Source organism: Sturnus vulgaris, chromosome 3, assembly GCF_052056855.1.
Source record: "Sturnus vulgaris isolate bStuVul1 chromosome 3, bStuVul1.hap1, whole genome shotgun sequence".
NCBI lineage: Eukaryota > Metazoa > Chordata > Aves > Passeriformes > Sturnidae > Sturnus > Sturnus vulgaris.
This window is the reverse complement of record NC_142245.1, coordinates 82,827,215-82,853,820: the sequence shown is the minus strand read 5'-3', so window position 1 is coordinate 82,853,820 and position 26,606 is coordinate 82,827,215. Positions and strand designations below refer to the sequence as shown.

General features: G+C 40.3%; 2 protein-coding genes across 6 annotated transcripts in view; one reads left to right on the top strand and one right to left on the bottom strand.

Annotated features, from left to right (window-relative positions):
- ELOVL4 (ELOVL fatty acid elongase 4) overlaps positions 1-930 on the bottom strand; it is a 36,428-nt gene extending 35,498 nt beyond the window's left edge. The window contains exon 1 of the mRNA XM_014870189.2: positions 535-930. Coding sequence (XP_014725675.1) covers positions 535-634 — 100 coding nt within the window. The 5' untranslated portion in view covers positions 635-930. The remainder of the gene's footprint in view (positions 1-534) is intronic.
- On the top strand, positions 511-12,478 carry LOC148224451 (uncharacterized). 5 transcript variants are annotated; one of them, XR_015802648.1, is made up of 3 exons: positions 511-635; positions 1,221-2,264; positions 7,940-12,478. XR_015802648.1 is itself a non-coding variant. In XM_088162123.1 (2 exons), exons 1-2 carry the CDS (start codon positions 600-602, stop codon positions 1,776-1,778), a joined length of 594 nt encoding a protein of 197 aa, XP_088018249.1. In that variant the 5' UTR covers positions 511-599; the 3' UTR covers positions 1,779-7,918. The 5 variants fall into 5 exon arrangements, 1 of the variants encoding a protein (XP_088018249.1); XR_015802646.1 differs by having other exon boundaries at positions 1,221-2,309; XR_015802647.1 differs by lacking the exon at positions 7,940-12,478 and adding an exon at positions 7,730-7,918.
- Positions 12,479-26,606: the final 14,128 nt, after the last annotated feature.

Genomic DNA, 26,606 nt, shown 5'->3' with positions numbered 1-26,606 from the left:
AGCTGCCGCACTGGCGGTAACAACCATTTCGTCATTTCTTTTGCTGAACTCCACGGGATGCCGACGCGGGGCTCCCACCTGCCGCAGAAGCCAAAGACCGCCTGAGCTCCGGCACGATTTACTGGAGGGCCTGGCTTACCTCCGACATCAGATCCCCGTATGACCACCCCAAGGCACGCCGCGGCGGCAGAGAACCGGAGGAAGCACGGCTCTGGGAAGCGGATTTCGCTACGTCCACCCGCGGGCGCTCGGGGGACGCGCTCACCTTGCCGCGGATCGATGCCCCGCGCACCCCGGGCCGCTACACGGGATTATGGCAGATAAACAAACACCGCACCGAGCGCGCCCGGAGGGGCGAGGAAGGCAGGCGGGAGCGGGGGGGTCTGGCCCCGCCGCGGCCCCATCCCGGGGATCCGGAGCGCTCTCCGCGTCTCCCGGGAGACGGAGCCATTTTGAGCCGCTGCGCATCAGTGGCAGCGGGCGGGGGGCGCCGGGCACGGCGATGGTGGGGCCGCGGCCGCCCTGGCGCGTTACCTCGGATGCTCCAGGTCCAGCGGTAGAACTCGAGGGTGTCGTTCACTACGCTGGACACCAGGCCCATGGCGCTGGGGGGCTCGGCGGCGGCGGCACCCATGGTGAGCAGCAGCAGCAGCGGCAGAGCCGGCAGACCTGTCTCGGCGCGTGCGTCCGTGCCTCTGCGCCGGGGCTGCTGCTGCTGCTGCCCCTTCTACAGCCGGGGATGTGATTTAAATCTCTATCTCTCCGTATCTTCCCTCCAGACTCCGCCTCGCTCCCGTCACCGGCTCCCGTGCCCCGAGGCAGGGCGGAGGGCGCGGAGGCGGGGGGCGGCGCGGCGGCGGCCGCGGCTCCGCAGCTGCTCGGTGCTGCCGGCTCGCTCGGTGCGCAGCGCCCGGCGCGGTGCGGGGCGGTGCGGGGCGGGGGCGTCACGTGGCCGCCGTCCCGCTGCCCGCCGGCGGCGCCCGCGGCCCCACGGCCCGGCCCGGCCGCGCAGGCGCCCGCGGCTCCGGCCCCAGCAGGTGCGGGCGGCGCGGGGACCCCGCTCCTCCTCCTCCCTCCTCGGGTTGGCGAGAAGGCGCTCCTTCTCTCAGTCTGGCTTTTTATGTTCAAATAGGATTTATTTTATTCTATTTTTACCAGAAAGGGGGGGCATAGAATATTTCAGCCAACTCCTATTTCCTTTCTTTCTTTTCTCTTTGTAGAAGTTTGGATTTTCCTTCTCTCTTCCCCTCCTGTTACCCCTTGACAGACGCGCCGAGGGTCCGGCATGGGCAGTGCTGGCATTGCCTCCGTCTGTGCGTATCAAGGCTCTTCTGCTGCTTCCACGAGCCTCCGCTAAGATCTCTTCTCCTCCCAGTACGGATAACACCAGCAACCGCAACGGGACCTCGCTACCTCCCTGCCCCACCACCTGGTGGCACTTCCCTGACCAGCCTTCTCCAGGCCACCCAGCTGCCCTTCGCACACGTCTCCTTATCTCCTGGACCAAGGCCTTTATGGTCGCTTTGTGGAGCAGAGAGTGGAGCTGCCCGGAGTGCTGCTGGGTGCTGCAGGAGCAGCATCTCTTCTGCACCCTGTGTTTCAGTCCCAACAAACCCTCTGTCCCAGCTGCTCCTCACACCCTTTGCTTCTTATCTCCTCCTTGCCAGCTTGTCTGTCCCATGATCTTGCATAGTGCAGATGGCTGCATGACACCCTCGGGAGCAGGAGCGAGGGGCAGGAGGGGGCTGCTCCACCCAAGTTGCAAGCTTTCCTCCTAGCAGCCAGCAGATCAGATGGTGTCTGCCTCTCCCTCCTCCAGTGCAGCAGCACCTCTGTCACTTTTTGTCACTTGGTCTTGGTTGAGCACAGCTTGCACTCCTCCTCCTGGGTGAGTCACTCCTAGCTCAGCGCCCGCACTGCTCTGGCTGCTGCGATCCCAGCCCTATGGACAGGAGAGGCACGCTGGCCATCACTAGCTACTCCACTGGAAGCAGAGTCACTGCACCAAAACCAGGCGGTTGGCAGCAGGGATCACGTACAATGGGAAAAGGAAGAGGAGCTATGTCAACACCTGGAGACCTCGATGGACAGGGAAGTTCAGCTTATCCCAATGCTGGCTGAAAGTTGAAGTGAAGCAAGATTATTGCATGTGGATGTATGGACAGCTGCTGCTCCTCTCACATGAGAAGAGTCAATCAAAACTCTTCATGAATTCCAGTGACTTGAATTATGCCTTATTTTGATGGTGCTGATCATGGCAGAAGGTCTGGTGAGAGCTCTGAAATGGATCTGTCACTGGGCAGGGCAAGGTGAACACCAGCTTGCTTCTCAAGTTGCAGACAGACAGTGTTAGCTGTGTTTTCCGTGCCTCCAATAGGAGAAACCACTAGAGTGTATTGTTGGACATTTAGTATCTTGATATGTGGTTAGCATTGTCTAAAGCACAGCTTCAGAACTTTTGGTAACATTATCATTTAAATCAAAAGGAAACCAGGAGATTGAGTCATAATCCTCAAATTGGTATGTGGCCATTTGCGTTGGCCACACGATTGAAACAGAGCTCTACTGAGTGAATCAACATGATAAAGGTTTGCACTCCTCTGCCCTGTTGGGCAAGATAGGGACTTAGGAGAATGCCACCAACACTAGAAGTGAAGATCCACAGTCTACCAAAGAACAAAAAAAGAACGAGACAATATGAATACATATTTCTGTTATTAATTATTTATATTATAGTCTACATACACATACTTCTTTATTATAATGCCTCTTTATTCTGTAGAAGTCCTTTTTGCACAACTGACACCAATAATTATTGTTTATAAAATGTTTATATCATCCAATTTATTGTTTCAGCTATTTCCAACTGGGTAATTTTTCTTTATGGCAATTAAATCCTTTATATTAGCAATATGATTGTACATAGATAATTTTACAGAGCCATTAAGGCTTGAGAGGAGCCACAACTGAGTGCAGAGTTTGGACAGCAGGGAGAAGATGAACTATCTAACCAGAGTAACTTCCTCTAAGAATGGAGATTGCCTTTAAAAAACCTGCTGAAATTTTCATCAGTTTAAGCTTTAGCCTGCAAATATGTGGACGTGCTTTTAAGATTAGGTCTGTGTCTGGGGCTTCCGAACACATCCCAGTTAATTTTCTACATTTGTACACCCAGCAGGATATGCTGCCTTAAGAATGCTGAGACCATGTCTTCTATTTAAAGAGAGCAGAAGTAGGAAGGCATCCAAAGGCGTAATATCAAAATATCCTCCAAGGAAATTTCCAGCATGGTAGTCAGAAAATAATGATTTTTCAATATCATTAGTTAGCCCGTGTTGACATCTCCTACTTGGTAATCTACAAGTTCCTAAAACCTGGACATCCCAGATGGGCAAATTTCTGCCAGGAAAAGGCAGATCTGTGGCAGCTGATCCCAGAGGAACACACACATGAATTCCCAGCTGTGCTTCAGCCATTTGCCCAGTGCTGCAGGGTGCATGTGCTGGCAGCAGGCAATTGTGTGCTTTAGGAAGGGTGCAGAAGGTAACAGGAAGTTGTGGGACAGGTGGCTCTAGGAAGGTCTCCTCCCAGTTCCCATTCCAGATAAACCATTTGTATTTCTTCCAGATATTTTTGTATAAAACCCCCAATGATGTCTCATTTCAGAACCATTTCAAGCCATTTTCTGCTTCTTCATGAAATAAACAAATAGCGATAGAAATGTTACAATTTCCCAATGATCAGTGTCTTTAGTCATGCTTGTAAAAACACATTTATTCATTAATTTCAGGGGAGCACATGCTAGCATAATGATTGATGAATCAGCAGATGCTTCTGCACTAGTTGAAAGTATTCCCACTCAGGTTTTGCTTCAGGTTAGCAATGAAATTGCTGTAAGGGGAAAATGCAATGCAGGTATATTTGGTAATATTTATGAAGTGCACTAGGAAGAAAGCAGTTGGAGCTTTGCATGTTTCCGACAGTGAGTCCTCCAGGCAGCTCAAAAAAAGATAAAAAGAGTCACCACAACCAGGAACTTACCTGGTGGGAAAGCATAAAACTGCTTGAATCAACACATTTGACAGATCTAAATGTTACATGTTGTGGTAAGGGACAACCTATTCACTTAGCAGTAAAGGAGGCATATAAAGTATTATATGTGTTGAGCATGACCAAATTTAAATGTTTAACATAGCTTTATCTTTAGAAATGTTTTGATTACTTTAAAGACTGAATATTTTTTCATTTGATTCCATCAGTCTTAGAAAGGAAAATGGTTAAATAAATTAGCACATTAATTTGCAGTGAATGGGATTTTCTTGCACAGCTCTCCAATTGATATGCTCCTTGCATTAAAACTTTCAAGTTGATATACCTTATAAAGACTGCTAGCTGAGCAAAAAAAAGCTAATTTGATCTTTGAATCAAGTACAGGCTCAAATGTATTCATATGCAATAGTACAGCTGCTATCTGCTTCAATAGAGAGGCTGATTTAAGGCAGGTTTATACTATAAAAGCTTAAAAGAAGCTGTTTTCATACAACCATAATTTTTAAAAAATCATATCATTAAAACCAACAATGTGTCTTTCAGCACTAATTAATTTTTTTTGTTTATTACGTAACATACTGTTAATTCCATAATTTGAGGCGGGGTAACTGCGCACAGGTATTCCACACCACAGAGAGTCTTCGATGGGATCTGAAACAGATCTTGCTTTTTGTTTTCTAAACCATCTGTTAGATGCCATCTGTCCTTTCATACATTTAATTGCATCAAAAGAATTTTTTCCCAAACCAAATATATAGGAGTAATGCATCAGAAAGTGTCCAGAGATGCTAATGCTCAGTGCAGGCTTTGGCCAAACCTTACCTTTGATGAAAGTTCCCACAAGGTTCCATGTCGCTGTAGTCACCAGCACTGAATTGGATTTCTCATATGTGTCAACTTCATGTTTTGAACATCAGCCATTTTTACTGTGGTTCTAACAGAAATATGAGAAATAAAATATACTTAATATCCTGGTTTAAATGGTCAAGAGCCAGATTGAACACTCCCAGTGAAGTAAATGCAAGTTTTGTTTCCAAAGGGCTCTCTATACATATTGACATTTCTTCTTCAACTTTCTGCATAAAAATTTGGTGCCAAGAAAAAGATGAGGGAAGTGGTAGGCAGCTTTCTCCCAGGCCATATCAGGCTTTACTCTTAAGTAAATATAATTGCAATTTGACTCAGGATCATTATATTTGGAGGTTTTTTCTAAACTATAGAACTAACCCTTTTTACTGCAGTCTGGGCGGAGACTGGAAGTGTTGGCCTGCAGTGCTGGGCTGCATTCAGCTTAAACTGCTGCTGGTTATTACTGGTTCAGAAGAGGTGCCATTAGTCCAGTGTTTCCCAGCACCATTCTGAGAGATTAATTTATAATTGATTCCCATGTGGGAGATGTCACTATCCATGAAGCTAATGTGTATCTCCAGTATATGATGTGTGTTGTGTACCCAGCAGGTACACATATATTCACGGCTTTACCTGCATTTCAGCTGCCTTTTAAAAATGAGTGTTCAGCAGACATGAGGATGATAAAAACCTGCATATATACTATCTCGCTCTGCCTTAACGATACTTTTCTTACATGGTTTCTCATACTTTTACACAGCTAAGATTTTTATCTGCAGTGGTATCTGTCACAGCATCTATCATTTGTGAGGTGTGGCAAGCACACTTTTGCAATGAGGGCTTCATATGTGTACATGCTGGAGAAGGACGATGCTAAACTATGGGCTGATGTTTTGAGGGCACTGTGTTGAAATGACAGCAACATGTATAGTCAGATCTGCAGCAAGTCGCTAACTACCAAATCCAGCCTTTTCCATAGGTGTGTGTCACTGCTACTGCACCCACTTCACTGGGTGTGTCAGCCTCCTGAAGGCGTGTGGCTGTTTGTAGGGATGATCTTGCACCTTTGCTTCTGCGCTAGTAATGGCCTGAAATGTAGGGCACAGTCCCCTGCAGAAGCTGCTTTTAGCAATGCTGTCAGGTGGGAGGGCGTTGGTTATGCAAGCTGGGTGCCATTGTGCTCTCTCTGGCTGCAGCTGTGTGAGTATGGGTGGTAACGATGGTGCTGCCCATACCCTTTATCTGTGTGGTGCGTGGAGGACAAAACTGTGGTAAAGGAGTTACACAAAGGCTGTGTCAGCCCCTGAGCCTCTGAACTGGTGTGACCCGGCTCACGCTCCTCCTTTGGCTCTGCCAGGGGGATACGCTGTGGATCTGCACACTCTGGATGGACAGCCTGAGTGCCAGTCTTCATTATAGGAGTGTTATTCTCAGAAAACCATGTGAAAGTGTTTGCCACAGGCTTACACATTTTATAAACAGTAGGTTAGCCACATAGCCCTACTGAGGTAATCTGGCATTATTAATCTCATTTGATGTATGGGGAAACCAAACCTAGAGAAAAGTGATGCCAGTTCCAGCCATTTGGAATGGAATAGAACAGAAATTTTTGGCATGTCCCTTAAACTAGCTATGTCTTGGCTACTCCCTGGTATAAACCCATGGTTCACTGGTCTTTCCAGTGCCATATGCAGGCATGGACATGAGCCTAAGGACATTACTTGGAAAGAACCTGAAGATCCACCAGGTAGCTGAAGGCAAGACAGGCACATATAAAACATAACATTCCTATGAACGTATAGTAAAATTCCAAATTTCTTACTAAATATATGAGAGCTTTTGCTCTAAGTTTTTGTACAGTGACTACTGTAATTCTTTTAGTTGTCAGGATTTGCAGTAGAAAATTTTGTAGTAGTTGTGTGTATGTGTGTGTATAACACAATGTTATTTCAAGAGAAAAAGCAAGAGCAGAAAAAGATAATAGAACATATGAATATTTAGTTGTTGAAATCAGAGATACAGTCATTACCTTGTAAAGGGCCTTGAAATCATCTTCTATCACGTGCTGCTCACACTCAGCCCAAGCTGCCATGCATTTATCTCTCCTGCCTGGGCATAGGCAGGGAAATCCCCAGGGAGGGCTGCTCCACAGGCATACTCTGCTTCCTGCTAGGATTTGCACTGCCCAGGACAGGGTGTTGTGGCCCTGGGCTTGGTGTTAGCCTCTGAGCCATCCATTCTTAGCGCAAGAGGCAATTAATACTCAGGGAGATTTTACCAGGATTACAAAGCACTGGTGGGAATGAAGTCACCTGTCCCCAAGGTAAGAGTCACAGTTCTACGTGGCAGATAAATGGACTCCCGAAAGGGAAGCTGACACCTTAAACTGTCGTGTTTTTTAAAAGATAATCATTGCATATGAGTAGGTGCACAAAATAAGCACATTTTATCTGCGTGCACATTTTATGAACTCTGCATCTACCCACAAATCTTTATTTTGCCCCAGGTCTTGTCTCAAAATATTAGGTCTTATCTATGTAATGTAGCAGGATGCTTAAAACCTGGGAAGCCTGACATTGGAAGAGAATCTACCTGTTAGAGGCAATATTAAAGTATGTCCAAATGACAAAGGCCAATCAGATACTGTAATACCTTCCAAAAAATCACAAGTAAAGAGAGGCTCATGGACACAAAAGGATAGCTCTGTATCAGAATTATTTCAAGAGTTCGTTAATCAATACTTGGAACAGACCTTGTGTAAATGAACAGGACTCCGCTGAATTCAGTAGAGTTTTATGAACATCTATTTTATATTTTTATTTTTTTACAGCAGAAACACCAAGAGAAGTGTACTACCTGCCTTTTCATTGGGAAAATGGCAAGTGTGAGGAAGGCCAAGGATGCTGATTATAAGATTACAATAAAATATTTACAGTAGTATATTCTGAGGATCAATTTATTGATACATGTCAAGATGAAAAAAATTCTTCTTTTTAAATAAGGTTGTTAAATAATAAAATTTGTTTTTATTTTTGCCTAGCTGATTCTAATAACAAAAGAACCAGGATTGTTTGGTCTAAACCTAGTAAGCCATAAGATTTGAAGACGGAAAGCAAAAGATGCAAGAAGTGATATCAGCTCGGAACTTAAAAGAAGAGGACCTCAGGGAGATTATTGTTGTGCAAGTTCCTGGGAGCTGCTCCTTTGAAAGAAAAAAGGAGCCCAGGAGAGTGAGTCTCAAACCAAGAGAAGCATCAACTTCTGTTTGCAGGACATGATGCAGGTGTGAGGTGGCCAGACTATCTGAATGGGGAACTCCTGACAGGGCTTAGATAGGAAAAAGAAATCCTATGGGACACAGAAGAAGGCACAGGCTGCTCAGGATGAATCCAGAAGGAATGCCCAAGTCTGAAATGACTGAATCAAGAAAACCAAGGACTAGCCGGAGTAAAACTTGGTGAAGTACATGAAGGAAGCAGCAAGGAAGAATAAGGCCAAGAGAACAGGTAGCCTAGTAATGAAGGAGTCAGAAAGGTGGAGGTTTTTACAATCCAGTTTTTATTGGCAAAATTTGTTCTCGGGCTTTCCATATGTTTGGTGGAATATAACCAGTGTTAGAGGAAGACTGAGTTAGGGATTACTCAAGCAACTTGACCACAGAGCTAAGTAGGAAGCCTGACTGATATCACTGTTCCCTACCTCTTCAAGAGGTTACAGTGATGAGAAGTTCTCAATGACTGCAGAAGCAAATGTCACACTCATCTTCCAGGATGGCAAGGAAGAAGAGCTGGGGAAATAGAGACCAATTGGCTTTACTTTCATCTTTGTGGAGGTTAAGGAGCAAATCCTTGTGTAAGCCATGTACAGGCACATAAGAGAGAAGAAAGTGATTGGAAAAAAAAGTATGTATTTACCAATGGCAAATTGTTCTTTACCAACCTAATTACATTTTTCATTGTAATGACTGGATTTGAAGATGAGGGCAGAGAATTGGATGCCCTTCATTTTGGCAAGCTTTTGTCTCTGTTCTTACAGCATCTTTGGAGCTAAACTAGACGGACAGGGTAGGTGGGTTTACCCATTAGTTTAATTCACTAGCTGAGTGAATTAAAGTGAGTAAAAAAAAGGCTGGAGCAACAGGCTGAAAATGACGTGATGTCTGTTTGCAAGTGGTATTCCTTGGGCATTCATATTGGGAGCAATATTATTTAACATCTCCATTCACGGCTTTAACAATGGAACTGTGTATCTGCCACAAGTTCACAGATGATATCCAAATGTAGGGAGCAGTCATCGTGCTGGATGATATGTCTGGTGTTGGAGTCACCTTGACAAGCTGAAGAAATGGACTGACAAACATTTTATGGAATTCAACAAATGCAGTCCTGCATCTTGGACAGAATAACACCATGCAACAGCACCGGTATCTATACAGTATATATGATATGTATTAGCATTCATTATACCAGCATGCTTTAGGAAGGGTATCTGTAGGCTGTATTCAAACTCCACAGAGGCTATTTAACTACAGAAGGGAAATGATACTTTTAATTTTTTTTACAGTTTTACACAATATTGGTACTCAAAGGAAAACGCAGGGCAGGACAGCACCTGACTATAAGAGAACTTATCTCCTGTATTTTGCTGACACAGGGGTAAGGGAATGCACCAGAAACTTCTGCCAAAGTGCAGGTCCATGTGTACATAACCCAGTGCCAGCCCAGAGCTGCTCAGCGGCTGCAGTGCAGAGGACATGATCAAGAAGCAGATGAAACATCCTTCTTAGTTGCTGTCACCATCTCTGCTCTGTTTTAAGCCCAGAATGGCTGCCTATCAAATAGCCTCCATGTAACTTTCTGCAGCACAGAAAAAGAAGTCATATCTGCTGTCTCTGTGGCATACAAGAGTTCCCATTTCTCTCTTTTTCTGAATTAATTTCTTATAAGTGGTTACTTATCATAATTTTTTCTTGTCAGAATTTTTGGTTGCAGTTTTTATACTTAGCCCTATTGTACAGTCTATTGTCAGTAATCACTTCTCCAGGTAGGAAATCAATTCATATTTCTTCATTTAGTCTTGATTTTTTATTGGACTGCAAACCAGATCAGTCTTATTTTGATGGTTAGTGTTAGGCACATTCCAGATGTTCACCAAAGTTTTTGAAGATTTTTAGTTCATTCACATTCCTTTTGTAGAAATGTGAATGCCACATCTGTCAATGGTTTCTCAGAAACTATTGTACTCCATACAGGTTATGATCCATTTGCAGTTACCCTTACTGTCACTTAGCTACTGGTTAATCCATATCAATTGAATTGACTAGTTTTTGCACATCTCGTTTTTTAATAATTCAGATGTTTACAGAAGCTTTGTCTTATAGGCTAGTACCATTACCTTTATTGGTCAGGCTTCTGATCTTCAAATACTGAGACTATCTAAGAAAGTCTGTATTTCATAATACCCATTTGTGGCCATTAATTGCTTAGATATTTTATTTTGTTTTTAATGAAATCCAATCTCTGCCTTTTTAATTGAGTTCTGAACCTGAGTCATGTTAATGAATTACACATTTGTGAAATCAACCAATTTAATATTTGAACATGTTTTCTCTAATGCACATTAAATTAATTAGAATTTCAAGATTAGAGAAAAATCAACTTTAATATTTAAGGGAGTCATTTGGCCAAATATTTTAACGTTTTAATAGTCTTGGACTCAGATTTTTCCATTTCTGTGCTGTTTGGGGTTTTTTAATATTACCAATATAATTAAAAATTTGCATCCATTAAATTATAATATTATTTCAAGTGTTTCAAAGCCTTACTTGGTGACTTGTGAAGTGGCTAGATGGGATGTAAATTGTATTCTGTTCCATGTGTACTGCATTTAGTGTGTCAGAACTGACAGAAAAGTTTTTGTAGGACAAGTAAAAATGAAATCTATTCCTAGATGTAGTTAGGTTTTTTTTTTGTTTTTGTTTTTGTTTGTTTTGTTTTGTTTTGTTTTGGGTTTTGGTTTTGTTTTTTTTTTGTTTGCTTGTTTTTGTTTCTTTTTTTCCTGATATGTGCAATAGGACACAGGTTATGTTATATGACCTGAGCTATACTTTCAGTATATGCTCTCTCACAGTACATCATACAGAATTTATGATCAGGTAATGTTTATAATCCCAAATTTACTCAAATTCATGAATTATAAAGATGAAATCATACTGTAAATTAATATTTGTGAATGTACAGGTGTAATGATAACCACAAATATGATACTGTATAGGGATGGCAATACTGTGATTAATAATAGTAACAGCAGTTACAATACAGCCAGAATATCCAACATGGTCATAACAGGAGTTTTGGAGGACCATTTACCCTAGAAAATCATACACTAAACCATATGTAGCACTTACAACTACTTTCATTGCCACGTGGGCTCAGATTCCATATGAATGTATATTTTTCTTACATCACAATATCAAACATGTTAAAATATCTTGCACTATATCCTTAAATGTGAATATTCTGTATACATAACACATATATAAATGGAATTTCACCTATGAGTAGAATACATCCATTGTATCACAACTATGGATTATAGGAGGTTGAGAAAATATTCTATTAATTGCAAATAATAATATTTTATCTGTAATGCCATAGTTACTAGAATTGGAACCTTTATGCTAGAAATCACACCTATAGCAGGAACAAAGCCCTTACCATAAAGGCCTTGCAAAATAAGCTTAGATAAAAATATCTTGCAGGCAAGTCAGATATTGGCAAGTTTCAAAACACTCTGGCATGGCTGCATGAAAAATACTTCGGCCATAGGAGGGAAGACTAGGGAAAATGTCATATGGTCCATGTTATGGCTAGAGGCTGCCAAGATAATATTCCTATATAGGTATAGTGACCTATAACAATAACTCACTGATCTTACTGATGTTTAAATGGGTACCTGAGGTGAGTCCACCTCCTTCAGCTCTTCCTACTCCTCCTTTCCTTCTTCCAAATATGATCTCAGCTCTGATGTTAAGTTTAAATGGATTCTTGTTGTATATTCAATTTCTGGGGCTAGGGCTTGCCATGCATTCAATGAAGAAACTTGAGCTCATGCCTACAGAATTTGGAGTCTCTGGAGTTTCCAGTTGATTCTCCAGTTTTGTGTCAGTGCAATAAGAATCCATGTAGGCAATAATAAAGCTGGGTACACACTTGTATAATTTTTGTTATGTGGCTGTCCAACTTCACTTTAAAGGATACAGTGAGTACAATAAAGGTGATGTTTTAGCCTGATCATTCTAACGAATAAGTAATAAATAGTGGCAGTTGTTTGATCAAAATGGCAAGTTTGTGCTTAGTGTCACTTTCCTTTGTGCACCTGCAAATTTTCTTTGAGCTGGTCCATGTTCCATAGCCAGTGGGGAGAAATAGATACTTGCAGAAGATGTTTTCTATCACCCTTAGATAAAAAAAAAGTCATTGATGGAGGTTTTCTGTCTCTGTCAATAATATAAAAAGCCTAGAACAGTGACTAGCAAGTGTTAGGTGACTAAAGAAAATTAATCTCACCCTTATGTATAGTTTAGGTAAACTTCACCTGTTCTGAACTGATTTGTATATTCATGTACACAAAAGCAGAATGTGATGTCATAATATGAATAATAAGAATACTTTTCATGTATCTATCTCATTCACACCAGGACATCCTCTGTTTGTCAATGTTAATTAATGTGTCTTCATAACAATCTCATGAGGAAAGAATTGCTCCCAATTTAGAGATGAAGAAATGGAGCCAGAGCATGTTTAAATAAGTGGTCCCCAGTTGCACAGAAAACCAGCGGCATAAATGTAAATACAAGAGGATGCCTCACAATCATAGCCCAAAGATAAGGTAATCATAAGGTGTGGTTCCCTAATCAATACAAACAGTGTAATATGGTCCTTGCTTCCCGCCTATTCAAAGTAAATAGGTTGAGGTGTGGTGTGCACAAGGTAATTCCTGACGGGTTCACATCAGTCATACACTAAACTTGGTACAGATAGAGCCAGTCTGAGGACAGAGCAACAGGGCAAGGGTCAAATACCTGTTCCACATACTTGACATATTTGTGTGTCTGTATGATTCATTTATTTTGATTCTGTGGAATCCAATCTTTCAGCAAAGAAACAATTTGATCACCCTTACGAGAAGGACTAGGGATACTGGTGGCTGAGAGGCTGGACACGAGCTGGAAATGTGCATTTGCAGCTCAAAAATCAACCATATCCTTGGCTGTATCAAAAAAAGTGTGATAAGAGCATCAAGGGAGGTGATTCTGTCCCTCTAGTCTGCTCTGATGAGACCCCACCTGTGTCTAGCTCTGGGACCTTAGCACAGGAGCAGGTCCAGAGGAAGGACATAAAAATGACCAAAGGGGTGGCACACCTCTCCTATAAAGACAGGCTGAGAGTGTTTGAGTCCTACTCCCTGAACAAATCTTCAGAACAGCTGGGAAGAAGCCCAGATGGTTTAGGCTGAGAGCGTTTTAGGAGTTTGCTAGTGCAGCTAATTTCATTTCAGGATCATGAACGAATAATCCCTGGTGCCAATTTATTTCTGGGGGCATAGGTATCTATTGATGCTAGGCTTTGCTTACACCTTCAGTGGGCTTCCTGTCCCTATGTAAGAGCTTGTCTTCAATCCAGATTTTCTGTATATTTTTCCCCACAGCACTCCTCTCCCCTCCTGGCTTCATTCCCCTACCGCCATTCTTGTCCAGCACTTCTTATTTTCATGTATAAACGTATGGTCCATGTGAGAAATGGCACAAGCCAAAGACTGTAACTGTACTGAGTTACAGTTCAACTCAGCAGTGTGCATCACCAGAGCTGCAGGAGAAATCCTGCACAGTTAACTTCCTGCTTTACTATTTGGAAGAAGCAAACACGTTGCTAAACTAGTTTCAAAGTATCATTAATATAATTATCTTCATGTTTTTATTTTTACCTGCTTTTTCTCTTTTCACTTTTCCATGTACTGGACAACTTCCTAATGAGTTGATATTTGCACAATGTTTCACTTTCCATTTCCATATGTCCCTCTCTGTTTGCTACACAGCTCATCCCAGTTATGCCATCCAACACAATGCCAAGTCACCTTTCCTGCTGCTGTCTGGGTCCTGGTATGGTTTGGGTTTGCTGGTGTGAGCAGCCAACAGCCAATTCCTTGAGCCACCATCATCTGCTATGACATGACTTTGAACAGAGGCTCTCTCAACCTTTCCCTGTAGGATACAGGTGAAAGTGGCTGAGGCTGCATGTTAATGGCAGAGAGGGAGGAGAAGAGACCACGGTGACCATGGACCTCAAGGTCAGCCTCTGGCAGTGGGTGACCTAGAAGATGTTCTGCTGAACGCTACAAGCACTGAAATAAATGAAAGCAGTGTCTTAGAGAATCTATGACAGGATAAAGGCCCACTGACCCTTTCTACTGTTGCCATGAGTGAGTTGTAACTGAACAGGAAGAGACTCCTGAATTTTGCTACAGTATCCAGGTTTATGCTCTGAGTTTATTACTGGTTTACAGCTATGAGTTGCATTTGTCTTTGTGTAAAGATGAGAAAAGAGTATTTCTCTTGCACTTCTTTTTTTCCCTGTACCTGGTAAACTATGGAGGAGGAAGGGAAGTGATCTAAGCATGCAACTAGGGCCTTTTTTAATTCGTCTTTGCAATTTGCAGAAATATAGGTATACTAAGGAAGAATATCCATTTCTTCCAATGTTTTTGTAGCTCTAACATAGCAGTAGACTAAGATGAATTAACTAACACTGAAAAATTATCCCAAATGGACGGACTGTGGAGCTCGGTACATTTACCATCTTTGGCTTGTGCCATTTCTCAGCAAGCTTCTTCTGACTGAGAGGGATGTGGAAAGCCTTGTGAACATTTTCTTTTTTTGGAACTCCTCTCATAGTTCATCTTCTTTTCATGCTTGTCTAAATTTTCCCCATAGCTGACATAGCTCAGACCCCTTCATACCCTGGCAATTGCAGCGGTCACTGAGATACTAGTGAGTGCTTGTTTTCAATGGCAACTTCCATAACTAATACATGTTGCAGTCCATAATACACTAGTGAGTCACCAGGTAATGAAGAAATCTCCTTTACATTAACAGATGGAATTATGCTTATCTTTCCATAGTTCGCTTGTTTTCAGTCTCCGTTACTAATGTGTTCCAGGACTTACCAAGTATGAAGCAATAGTGAAACCATTTCTGGTAACACGATCATGATGCCACACATGGTATATTATTATTTTCCCTAGCAAATCCTCCTTACATTTTCCCAGTTATTAAAAGTATTTACTATTTAATAAAGAAAAATAAATTCTTAACAGAGCCCTCTGTTTATTTTGTCCCAGACTGCTTCAGAGCAGGCTTCCAAATAAACATTCTTTCAAATGAGACTAGATGCATGTCATGTTGATAGCAATTCCTAACAAGGCTTTATTTGCTTAAATTAAGAGAAGAACATTTTCCACCTCTTCTATTGAAAAATATTTTCTGTTGTTCTACACATACTTTTGCTTTTGTACATAATGGCTGGGTACCCTAAAACTGGTATTACATACTTGGAAATTGAAAGGGAAACATGTTGTTGCACCCAATACATTTATTGTAGGTAGAGTCTATAAACCCAAAAGTCTCTAATATACAACATAAATCAGTCCATAACAGCAGAGTGGATGTGCATACCACAGCAGTGCACAACACGATATGGCACAGGGTTGCCTGGCATTCCTTCATTCCTAAGCCACGTCACTGTGCAATAAGTGATGTGGGAGCAGGAGGCATCCCTCATTTTCTCTGATTGCTTACCTTTAGACTTAGAGGGAGGGCATAGAATTTCTGTGTGTGTGTGCCAGGTTTATCTGCTGAATGTCTATGGGCATTATGTATGCAACCAGAGCCTGCCAATATCTGCTCAGGTAATGAAAAGATAACGTATAGTGTGCAAGTGCTCACTCTCTAAGTTCAGCATTCTGCAAAGACATGGCCAGGACTGCATCCAGGTGTTTCCCTACACACTGATGTTTTCACTGCAGCCTGTGTATCCTTTCATCATCTTGCAATTAACACCATGGTAGGAGCAGGTCAGTGGGATTCCTTGCAGCTACTGTGAAATCACATACTTTATAATGACCTTATCAGTAAGAGACTAAAATCTCTCTTGTCCTGAAAGGCAAACATCCTAATTCTTTAACAATGTCACAATACTTACCTTTGCTAATACTTCCTATATCCCTGGAGGTGTTTGAGGCGAGGCTGGATGGGGCTCTGAGCAACCTGGTGTAGTGGAAGGTGTCCCTGCCACAGCAGGGGAATTGGAACTAAATGATCTTCAAGGTCCCCTTCCAATCCACACCACTCCATGATTCTACAACTCTGTGACTATGATACATACTCCTTAGGTGAGTACCACTGGAGAATGATGGAATAGCAGCCTCAGTAATTCAGTTTATCTGTGTTTATTTAATGGATAAATAACATGCATTTGAGTACTACTGATGATCTTACTGACACTTGGAAAGTCCCGTTCCAGACAGCTGTTATTTCAGGGATATTTGCAGAATTTTCCTATAACCTTGAATTACCATTTCAAGGCCTGATTTTGTATATGTGATGTCCCACTCCTAGGGAAAAGGAGCACCCAACAGCCATAGAAGCTTGTGGTTAGAAAAGAACAACAGAATTCAGAGTGTCCTAAAAACACTTACTAAGTTTTATTAGTAAATTATATACTTGTCATGGAAGCAGTATGAGTTAGTCCCTTATCTTCTACTGTAAACACACTGTGGATTTTGAATAAGGAGTAGGGTGAAAGAGAAGAGAGAGGGGAAGACTAGAAGGAAGGAAGGAAGGAAGGAAGGAAGGAAGGAAGGAAGGAAGGAAGGAAGGAAGGAAGGAAGGAAGGAAGGAAGGAAGGAAGGAAGGAAGGAAGGAAGGAAGGAAGGAAGGAAGGAAGGAAGGAAGGAAGGAAGGAAGGAAGGAAGGAAGGAAGGAAGGAAGGAAGGAAGGAAAGGGCAATACAGTAGCATCTGGATGCAAATAAGACAGATGTAAGTGAGGAAATAGATGGGCCTTTCTGCTTGGGAAAAATGATGTGAGAACAGAGAGAATATGAGTATACTTTTACAACATAGACTTGGAAAGTAATTCCCTCAAAGAGGATGGGATTTTTGTAGAAGACATGAATATACAAGTACAACCAAAATCATTCCGTCAGAGAGGTAGTGCACATGTAAATCTAACTGTAGCTTCTCTTATGAGTACAATACAACCACCTTTCTTAGAAGTATATTAAAAAGGGATGTAGCTGAATACTCAGTGTATTCACTCATAAATGTTCCCAAGTTCTTCAGTTCTCTAATGCAGCTTATTTTCTTCTTTTTTTTTGCTTCTTATGATGCAAGATTTTGATAAACTTATAATTCCACAAAAAGCTGTGCAAGTCTTGCAACAATTACACATTCTCTGTTTTACATAAAGGTCACATCTGAGACAACCATGTCTCAGTAGTCTCATTTTAAAACTATCTTTCATAAATTCACCATTTCAACAGATGGAGTAAAGACTAAGATGCATAATGGTAGAAACTCTGATATTCTGCAAAATATTCATGTCATATGAATTTTACCTCCTATACAGCCATGCAAACCAGTCACTCAGCATATGGTAAGTCATTTAGGAAGCAAAAAGTAACTAAGAAATATAAAACAAACATGAAAAAGCATTTGAGAGTTCTGACATGTTTATCTACAACAAAATCAACATCATAGTCAATGCTGCATTGTTAAGAATGCAGAGTAACTTGCACACTTAAATGATTAGTCCATGATGGCAAAAAATGGATGTAATTTCATGGAAACTTCGTTAGTAAAAAATTATATTGAAACACTGTTGAGTAGGAGTTTCAAAATGTTCACTGTTTAATGGGATCTGTTCTCCTGCTGATTAAATGATCTCATGTTTTACTAGATTTTTCTATCTTCCATGCACTGCATGTTTTTAGTTTCCATCTAATTTTGGTGTTTAAAATTAACAGTGATCAGAGATAGCTCTGACTGGTATTCTTTAGATGTACAGCATCAACTATACCCTTCACCACAGGCAGTACTTTTAATGTCTGATATTGGTTTTGGCCTCAAACTCACTGTCAGGACCTCTGTAATGAATTATGTAATAGTTTAAAGTCAGATAGGACCGTGAAATGAAAGTCTGTGTTGATATATCAGACTCACTGCATTTCATTGTATTGCATTTGTATTGAGACAAAGAAACTTCTGACAAAAACCATTCTTTTAGAGTAAATTTGATTCAAATATGATTATTCACAAATCCTCTTGAAAGCTTTATTTCAGTGCTTATGCTCAGTGCTGTGTTTTGTCTCCAGTTTTATCTTCCAGACAGTGGTTCCTTGGAACTTTTTCCCACTAAATTAGACCACTGTAATACCTACTTTTTTCTCCCAGCAAACATTACAGCAATAAAGTTATGTCTCAAACACCTTTTATTTCTCCTTAAATAATAAGGCATTTTGTTCATCTCTGAGGTAATTTTGTGACTTTTTGGTGTATTTCAATGACTTGTTTTTTTGAAATGAGTCATTTGCTGTTGACTAATTTGAGACTCCCCAGCACCACATGTAAAAATAAGATCGTGTCTGAGCCCCTACTCACTAACCACATGATTTTTATACATGAGAATTGAATAATTTGTTTTTTCAATGCCATCATAATTTTAAGTTTTCTGTCCTTAAAATCCTCTCATATAAATCTCAGAGTTTCCCAAGATACATCAAGGTTCAAGAAGGACTTTTTCTTGGTGGATGAGGATAATGTTAGGGACTATTTAAATAAACTGGATATACACACTGGACCCGATGGGACATACCCACAAGTACTGGCCAATGTCATTGAAAAGATACTCAATCATCTTTGGAAGGTCCCACTGGGGCAGATAACTGAGGACTGTAAGAAAGCTAATTTCAGAGAAAATGGTTCTCACTTCAAACATCCAAAACAGTCCTAGAAAATATCTTTTTTTGCCTGTACATGGTATTCTGAAACATATTTTCTCAGAAAAGGCGTATTTTATATAAAAAATCAACCGGAAAATCATTCCACAATAGCATTGGAAAGTATTTAATTTAAAGTAATCAGATCCTACTATCTTTAATATGGAGCAGTATTCACAAAACCACAGTTTAATATGCCATCTCTGTAAATAAACAGGAAAGTATTTTGCTTTATGAGAAAATCTTGAGATATGCTTTCAAGATAGATGCTGCGGGTTTCCTGAATGGAAATAATTATTCTACTCGATTGCAGTTACTGTCCCTGACCTACAAGCAATCGAACTTAGGAGAACAGCAAGGGGGCAGATGGCAAGCAAGTAATCTAGGGATCTGAAGCCCCCTCATATCAACTACTCATCAGTATATCGCTATGTGTCTACTCTCACCTTGTGGTAGAAGTGAGTTCACCGAGAGGTGACCTGTTTACCACATTCTTTGGAGGTTAAACCAGACAGAAGTGCGTGGCAATGTGGGCAATTAGGCTAAATTCAGACTCTACCTTAGCCCACAGTAACTGGCTGGTATGTTCCTCTCTTCAATGTACCTTCATGGTATTAATATGCTACCACCTGTGGCTTTTTATCAAAAGACAAGTAAGATAAAGACTAGGGCAAAACCAGATCTGATGTTACTGGTTGCTCTTCCAGTCTTCTGGCCAGCTAGTATAAAGCATTGTGGTTTTACACCTGGGAATTCAGATTCCACTGAAAAAAAAAATTAAGTGTAATGGTTTCACATGTGAGAAAATTTTGCTGTGAGAAAATTTTGTTGTGTCTGCCTAATGATGGGTGAGAACTAGGCAGTTTGGTTTTTTTTAAGATGCTTTGTGGGTCTTTTTGGTGAAGAAATGCAATAAATCAGGGACTCAGGTATTATGACTTCAGAGAGACAGCAAGCACGTTTTTGGACATAATGGGACTCAGGGACTCGGTATTTTGTAGAGTGCTCACAGAATAGTATAGGCTATATGGGATTGAATTTGTTCAACCATGAATGCTTGATTCTTTCAGTTTAACATGGAGAAAAAATATTCTTTCCTATCCATTTAGATTATGTTGAATTTCCACACTATAGTGAATAATTCACTACTGCTCTAATAAGATGTTAAATTTTAACTTCTATTAAGTTTTAATTTATTTTTTGAAGTAATAACTCTGGTGAATAAGGCAACTCTTATTTGTAATCTGTTTTTCTGAGGCATCTTAAATGTATTAGATTAAATTTTTGTATGAAAGAGTTGGTACTGAGGCATCTTAAAAGTATTAGATTACATTTCTGTATGAAGGAATTGGGAGTTGGTACTGAGGCACAGGATGCACCTGTATTGGTTAGTGCCTGGGCAAGCAGGAGTACCTGTAAACACTCGGGATCTAGGCTTCACAGAAATGGTAGAGATCATTTGCTGAAACCACTTTCAGCATCTGTGCAGCAGTTTTCCTTTACACCACTCATTTACAGTTCATATTAACTGCTAATTTGAACATATTCCAGTCATCTCCTTTGCACACTTTTTCTTTATGCTAGTTCAGTCCTTGATCTTTGCTGCTATCATGTTAAAACTCAGGCCATCTTCAACGGGCTCAGTACTTTCTAAACATCCACTGGGATTTAAGATTTTAATAGTGTAAAGTTTTCAACATAATCCTTCAGTGTTAAGCTTGGAGGGTTCCTGACAGGTTTCTCTGTTTGGAAGATAGCCCTTGCAGCATTTCTTGGTGTTATGGGATCTTCATTTTTGACAATCAAGATATTTCATTTGATCATAATTAAATTCTCTCCTTGCCACTGCAAACGGGCACAGGTTTTTCAAACTGGTTTTCATGCTCATACACTGGAGCACCACATGGCTACAGAACCTCCTCCCTGAGAATGAGGCTAAGTGCCAATGTCCTACCAAGTAATTATTGTAGCCAATAATCAAGCTTTCCTAGTATGTATGGAATACATACTAAGTAGGGTCAAAATGTCAGCAACCTTGCCTATTTGTGACTGTTACTCCAGTTTTGAAGGATTTAATATCAGAAATGTTAAGAACATTTTCTTGCTTAAGGTAATGGTCTTAAGGTCTTTTAAAGTGCCATAGTCTTGAATTTCAGCTTTCTCAGGGCATAAGGCAATAAACTGGACAACTAATGGGGTTTTCTGCTACACAGCCCCAGAAATGTGCACTGCCATGGTGATCCCCCTTCGATTAGTCTTGTATTTTTCTCCCTGGGGACAAATCTTCTTGTGATGCACTCTAGGTATGGGATAACTGTTTATTCACGGCCTTACTTTTAAAAATAAGTTTTGTTTTGTCTTGTCTTACCTCTGGGTATCTATTCCACGCACAATGTAAACAAGTGTTGCTGCAAGACTACCACATGTAGGTCAGCCCTTCCAATGAGCCTGGAGTTACCTTGGCAGGCAACCAAGAGTGATGCTCTGCATAGCATATCCCACTGCCTCCACTGGCCTCTCCACGTGCTCACCCACAAATGGTATGGACAGCAGCAGCACTGGTAGGAACCACTCTGTGAGCTGTGCTCTGGGTAGCTCAAATAACCACAGTGCTGATAATTGTACCATCAGCAGTCACTGGGGCTACCCAGTGGCTATTGAATACATTCCTTACTGGCCCACACTGCACTGCCAAGTCTTGACTGCTATTTTACCTCTGCTTTCTGGGTTAACTTAACATGCACATGTCTCTTCATGTTGCTCACACACCCAGCAGAAACAGGGTGGACTAAGCTTTCTAATCTCTTTTTTAATAAGTGTCATGTGTCTGGACATTTGCTAGTTGCTAATTTCAACTCTCATATCTTGGATTCAATCACTCTTGGTGTTTGTTTCTTTCATGCCATTAATCTATGGGTTACTTTTTGAGTAACCTCCTTCCGTAAGAAACCTTGGGAGGAGGTGTTGCTGTAGTGAATTAACACAAGCACAGTTTGCTATTGAAACTATGGCTCCTTTCCTAATTTTCTGCTGCTTTCATACTCTATCAATTAGGGAACTGTGCAGTCAACTGCAACATCTGATTCTCAGGGAACTCGTAATTTTTCATTATTACCTTTGTTTCAAACCTGGCAGGATAGAATAGGAGAAATGGACCTGCACAAAATTGTCATCATCTCCTAAATTAGTCATATTCTTATGGAGAGAGCAACATTTTCTATCAGGCAGTAGTCACTATTGTGCTATATATTATAGGTATTCCTTAAGAAGTGCTATTTGGGTACGAGAAGCACCAGTGAGAGTATGGAGAACTGTGCAGCATAGTGCATGGCTTCTCAGCTCCACACTTATCAGCACTGCATGGGAACACATGTTGCTCTCTGTTGCTGCCTTGGACTGCTTTCAATAACCAGGTTAGCTCATTTAAGATGAGCTAAAATTAAGAGCTCTAACAAGGATGTCCTGAGGTGGATCTTTTGGCACTCATGATGGTATTTACGGCTGTGATAAAAATCAGTTACATATTTATTTCTAGTAATAAGATCTTAAAATACACTTCATGTTTGTCAGGCTTAGATCCAATTTTTTTTCTTTTAAATATCTCCTGAGGCTCCATTCTGGGCAATCTGCCTACTAAAAACTTTCATTCACTTTGCTTTGCTGTGTAATCTTCAATCATATTTTCAGCTAAAGAAAGCCTCTTCTTTTTGTGGGAAAGCATCACCCTGCATCACAATTTTAGCCCTTTCAGTAACTCAGTATTGGGGACTAGACTGTCAGTACTGGTATGTTCTTTGGACAATTGTTTTGGAAAGACATCTGGAGATTTGTATTCAGCAGTACATCCTGAGAACCGGATGTCAGATCACAGTCACTTTTTTTTTCTGAAAGAGATAATATAAACAATCAGGGACCGACTAATATGCTGTAGTAAAACTGCTCACCACAGCAAGTTGCATTGCAAATAGCATAAATTGTTGCTTGAATAATAGCAATTACATATAAATCTAATCAGTTTCATCACTTCGAAAAAGGGAGAGATTGAAGAAAGGGACTGAAATGGGCATCTTCTGGAGCATCACATAGAAGACCACCCATATCCCTCACAAGAGAGGAGAATACCCTCCAGCTCCTTTGCTTACTTAGCATTCAGTCTCTTCCTGCAATTATCAAGCAAAAGACAATAAGAAACAGTATCAGGTTGTGCCAGAGAAGGTTTATATTGGAAATTAGGGGAAATTTCTTCCCTCAAAGGGTGGTCAGGCATTGGAACAGACTGCTGGGTAAGTGGTTGAGTCACCACCCTTGGAGGTATTTGAAAGACACATATATGTGGCATTTAGGGACATGATTTAGTGGAGGATTGGCAATGCTGGGTTAGTGGTTGGATTCTGTGATCCTAAAGCTCTTTTCTAACCTAAACCATCTATGATTCTATGTCTTTTTCCTTCAGTGTCAATTTTTTCCATTAAGTTCTACAGAAACAACATTTAAATCCATTTTGAGTTTATTCTAAAATTTCAGTTTGCTTCTCTTTTACTAAAGATTAAAAACAATTTTTAATTCCAGCAATGGAAACAATCCCATATATTTCAAATCTTACCATTCTTCACTGTTTACATATTATGAAAACAAAAAAGGTTTTTATTTCTGTTTACTGAAACATATCCCAAAAATAGCTGAAGAATCATTCAGTTGTTTTAAATTATTATCTTCAGTTGACCAAACTTTTTTTTCCATTAGATAGAAAATAAGCCTTAATTTAAAACTCATCACACTTAAAAACTTGCAGAGAAAATATTATTTTCTTGAAATATTAAAAATCAAACCACAGAAACTCAAGGGAACTACTGACTCTTTTGAAGGAAATAAATTGAGGAAAATAATCTCCCAGCAGAGCCAATGAAAGAAAACAGTTTGATGAGATTATTTGGCTGTATTGGTAATTTAAAAATTATCTATGTAACTCCAGCTTAAGCAGTATCCCCAAGCAGGTATTTTTCTGAGATACTTTGCATCTCACTTCTTATCTTCCTCCCTGGCAAAATCTGATTAATCCCTATTTCTTATATAATTGGAAATAACAAGCTCCTCTTTCTCAACAATACCGATGGACAGTAATTACAATGTACATCCAAAGAGTGCTCAAGACAATTAATACCAACATGATGCAACACAAAGCTGACCTATCTGTATGGTACTAGAATCTCCTGTCATTTTAAATACTGGTCCAGCTGACTGTTATAGTATGATACTTTCCTGCTTCTTGTCTGGCTTCACAAATAAATCAATTAGATTTTGTCCCTATGTTATTTTTTACTAAATGCCTGCATTTTGTCTAAACTCTTTCCAAACTGTAGATATCTTTGTAATAACAATAACTTTGTGACAAGGTGGTAATCAGGAGCCACCATGTTGCTTTTGCTGTTGTCTGTCAGGACTGCTAAAAAAAATCAGAAAATCTGAATCTGATCTCTCTCCTTATTCTGGCAGCAAAAGTTTTAACAAGCTTCTTTGTTAGCAGATCGTTAATTTGTTGGATAGCTGTGGTTTGTGCACACCCATGGCTCACCTAACACAGGAGAATCTCCTACTGGAACGAGCAGATGAGTGCTTTGTGTCACTGGAGTCTTCTACTAAAGCTAAGTGTGAGACAAATGTCAAATGCTGTATGTTGTTAACATCCGAGTTGTTTTCTCATTATTATCAGCAGAAACAGAAAGAACATTCAAGGCATAAAATAATCTGTTTCCAGGGTTAGGAGATGATTTTGAGAGAAATTTGCCTTGAGTGTTTTGATCATGCTGCTGAGAGAAGAGGTGAGCTGGTCTGTGATACTCCTTTCATCCCACAGCCTCAGGTTACTTTCCCTGTAGCAGAGTGCATCAAAAGGAATGTGTATTTGAGCTGCACTGCTTCAGTGGAACATCCCACTTTGACTGGGATGAAAGAAGTACTCTGGATTCTTTATCTGCATTATGAAGGTAGGGGCCTCTAACAGAAAAGGGAGAAATAAGGTAAGGGGTGAAAAACAAGATTAAAGAGAACTTTTTCAGAGTTCAATTGCATGAAATGTCATTGCTTTGGGGGGCAGTTATGACATACTTAAGTCCTTGTGTAACATCACCTTCACTTCCCTTGCAGCATTACTGATTGCCCACTTAGGTGTTCTTTTTGAATGCTTATAGAGTTTTTCAAAAGAATTTTGTTTCCTGATCTGGTTTAATTTTGTATTCTTCTAAGGTTGTTATATGTTATTTCTATTCTAACTCCTCCCATTCACTTATCAATTTCACTAATATTTTATTTACTTCCGTCTTAAGGCCATTAGTAAAGGTTTAATTAATAGGTCAGAAGTGCAATCTCTGTGGCTTAATGATACATTGTTTGGATGCATTGATAATTCAGAGGGTGGAGTATTAATGATTAAGTATTTAAATAAATTTTGAACCCTACTTCTTCTAGTTATGAGGGGACACTTTGTTCCAGTACAAATACATTTTTATATATGCAATAATAAGAGTAGTAACTCAATTTACATACTTATAATAGTATCTTCCACATGAGGCACTGAGATGATTACAAATCCATTACTACCGTCATCATTTTTCATAGATAAGGAAGAAGAAAAATAACATGTTCTAAGCCTTAGCTGCATGTTAGTAAGACAGTGGAAACCTTGTAAAGAAAACATAGGTCTTTTCCTTATTAGATTTTGTCAGCTTAGTTTTTATAAAATTATTGAAAAGGGATTCTGGGAGAAGAAGTAGCAGGCAAGTAAGAGGTGGCATAGAAACAGGGTCATAATTACACCTGAGGGGCAGGGCAAATGTTACTATATGTTGGATTTATTCTCTGAAGACCCTGTCTAAGCTTCTTGGACCTTGACTGTGCCTTCTTGGATGTAGCTATTCTCAAACGCATTCCTTCTCCCTAATTCTCTAATTCTAGTCTTTCTTCCCAGCAGATGATTTCTGGAAAATTAACCCTTCTGTTGTTGTTGTTGTTTTTTTTAAACTTTTTTTTTTCCTGTTGCTAAATATCACAGGTACACTGGCTAATAGAAGCTGCATACAAAACCAGTCTGATAAGAAATAACTTCTTGGTTAAATATTTAGAAGTCACTTCATGTCCTTCTGGTTAAGAGCATAATTTACGTTTTGCAAATCTAGATATTAACATCACTTTTTCAGGACCAAATTCATAATTATATGCAGTATCTTTTCTTGCTTTCACTGTTTGTGGTAAAGGAGACTTTTAACAGTTGCAATGGTACCAGCAGTTAACAGTCTGTGGAGCACCATGGCCAACCCTTTATAGCTCTCCCAATCTCCTAAAGACCCCACTTGGTCACATGGACTAATGAATTAGCAGAAACAAATCTGTATCCTATTTTCTCTGCAAGATTCTATGATCTGGCAATAAACAATGTGGTTTGCTATGAATCTTTTTTGTTTTTAGACAGTGAAACAAGAAGTGTCTGATACCATACCTATATGTCCCATTACAGCTATAATGGTGATTGCTGTTTTGTTTAGATGTCTGTTATACCTCTTTGGAAAGATACATGTTAAAATGACTGATACACTTACTGCATTAGGGCCACCTCCTCTCTGAAATGCTCTAACAATGCAGTGAACAATGGTGATATGT

What these genes read in the sequence shown, in the direction of transcription:
- LOC148224451 (XM_088162123.1), top strand. Translation starts at nt 600, where the DNA reads ATGGCGCTGGGGGGCTCGGCGGCGGCGGCACCCATG. An exon ending in CGGCGGCGGCGGCACCCATG is followed by an intron (nt 636 to 1,220) that starts GTGAGCAGCAGC and finishes TTCTCTTTGTAG; the next exon opens with AAGTTTGGATTTTCCTTCTC.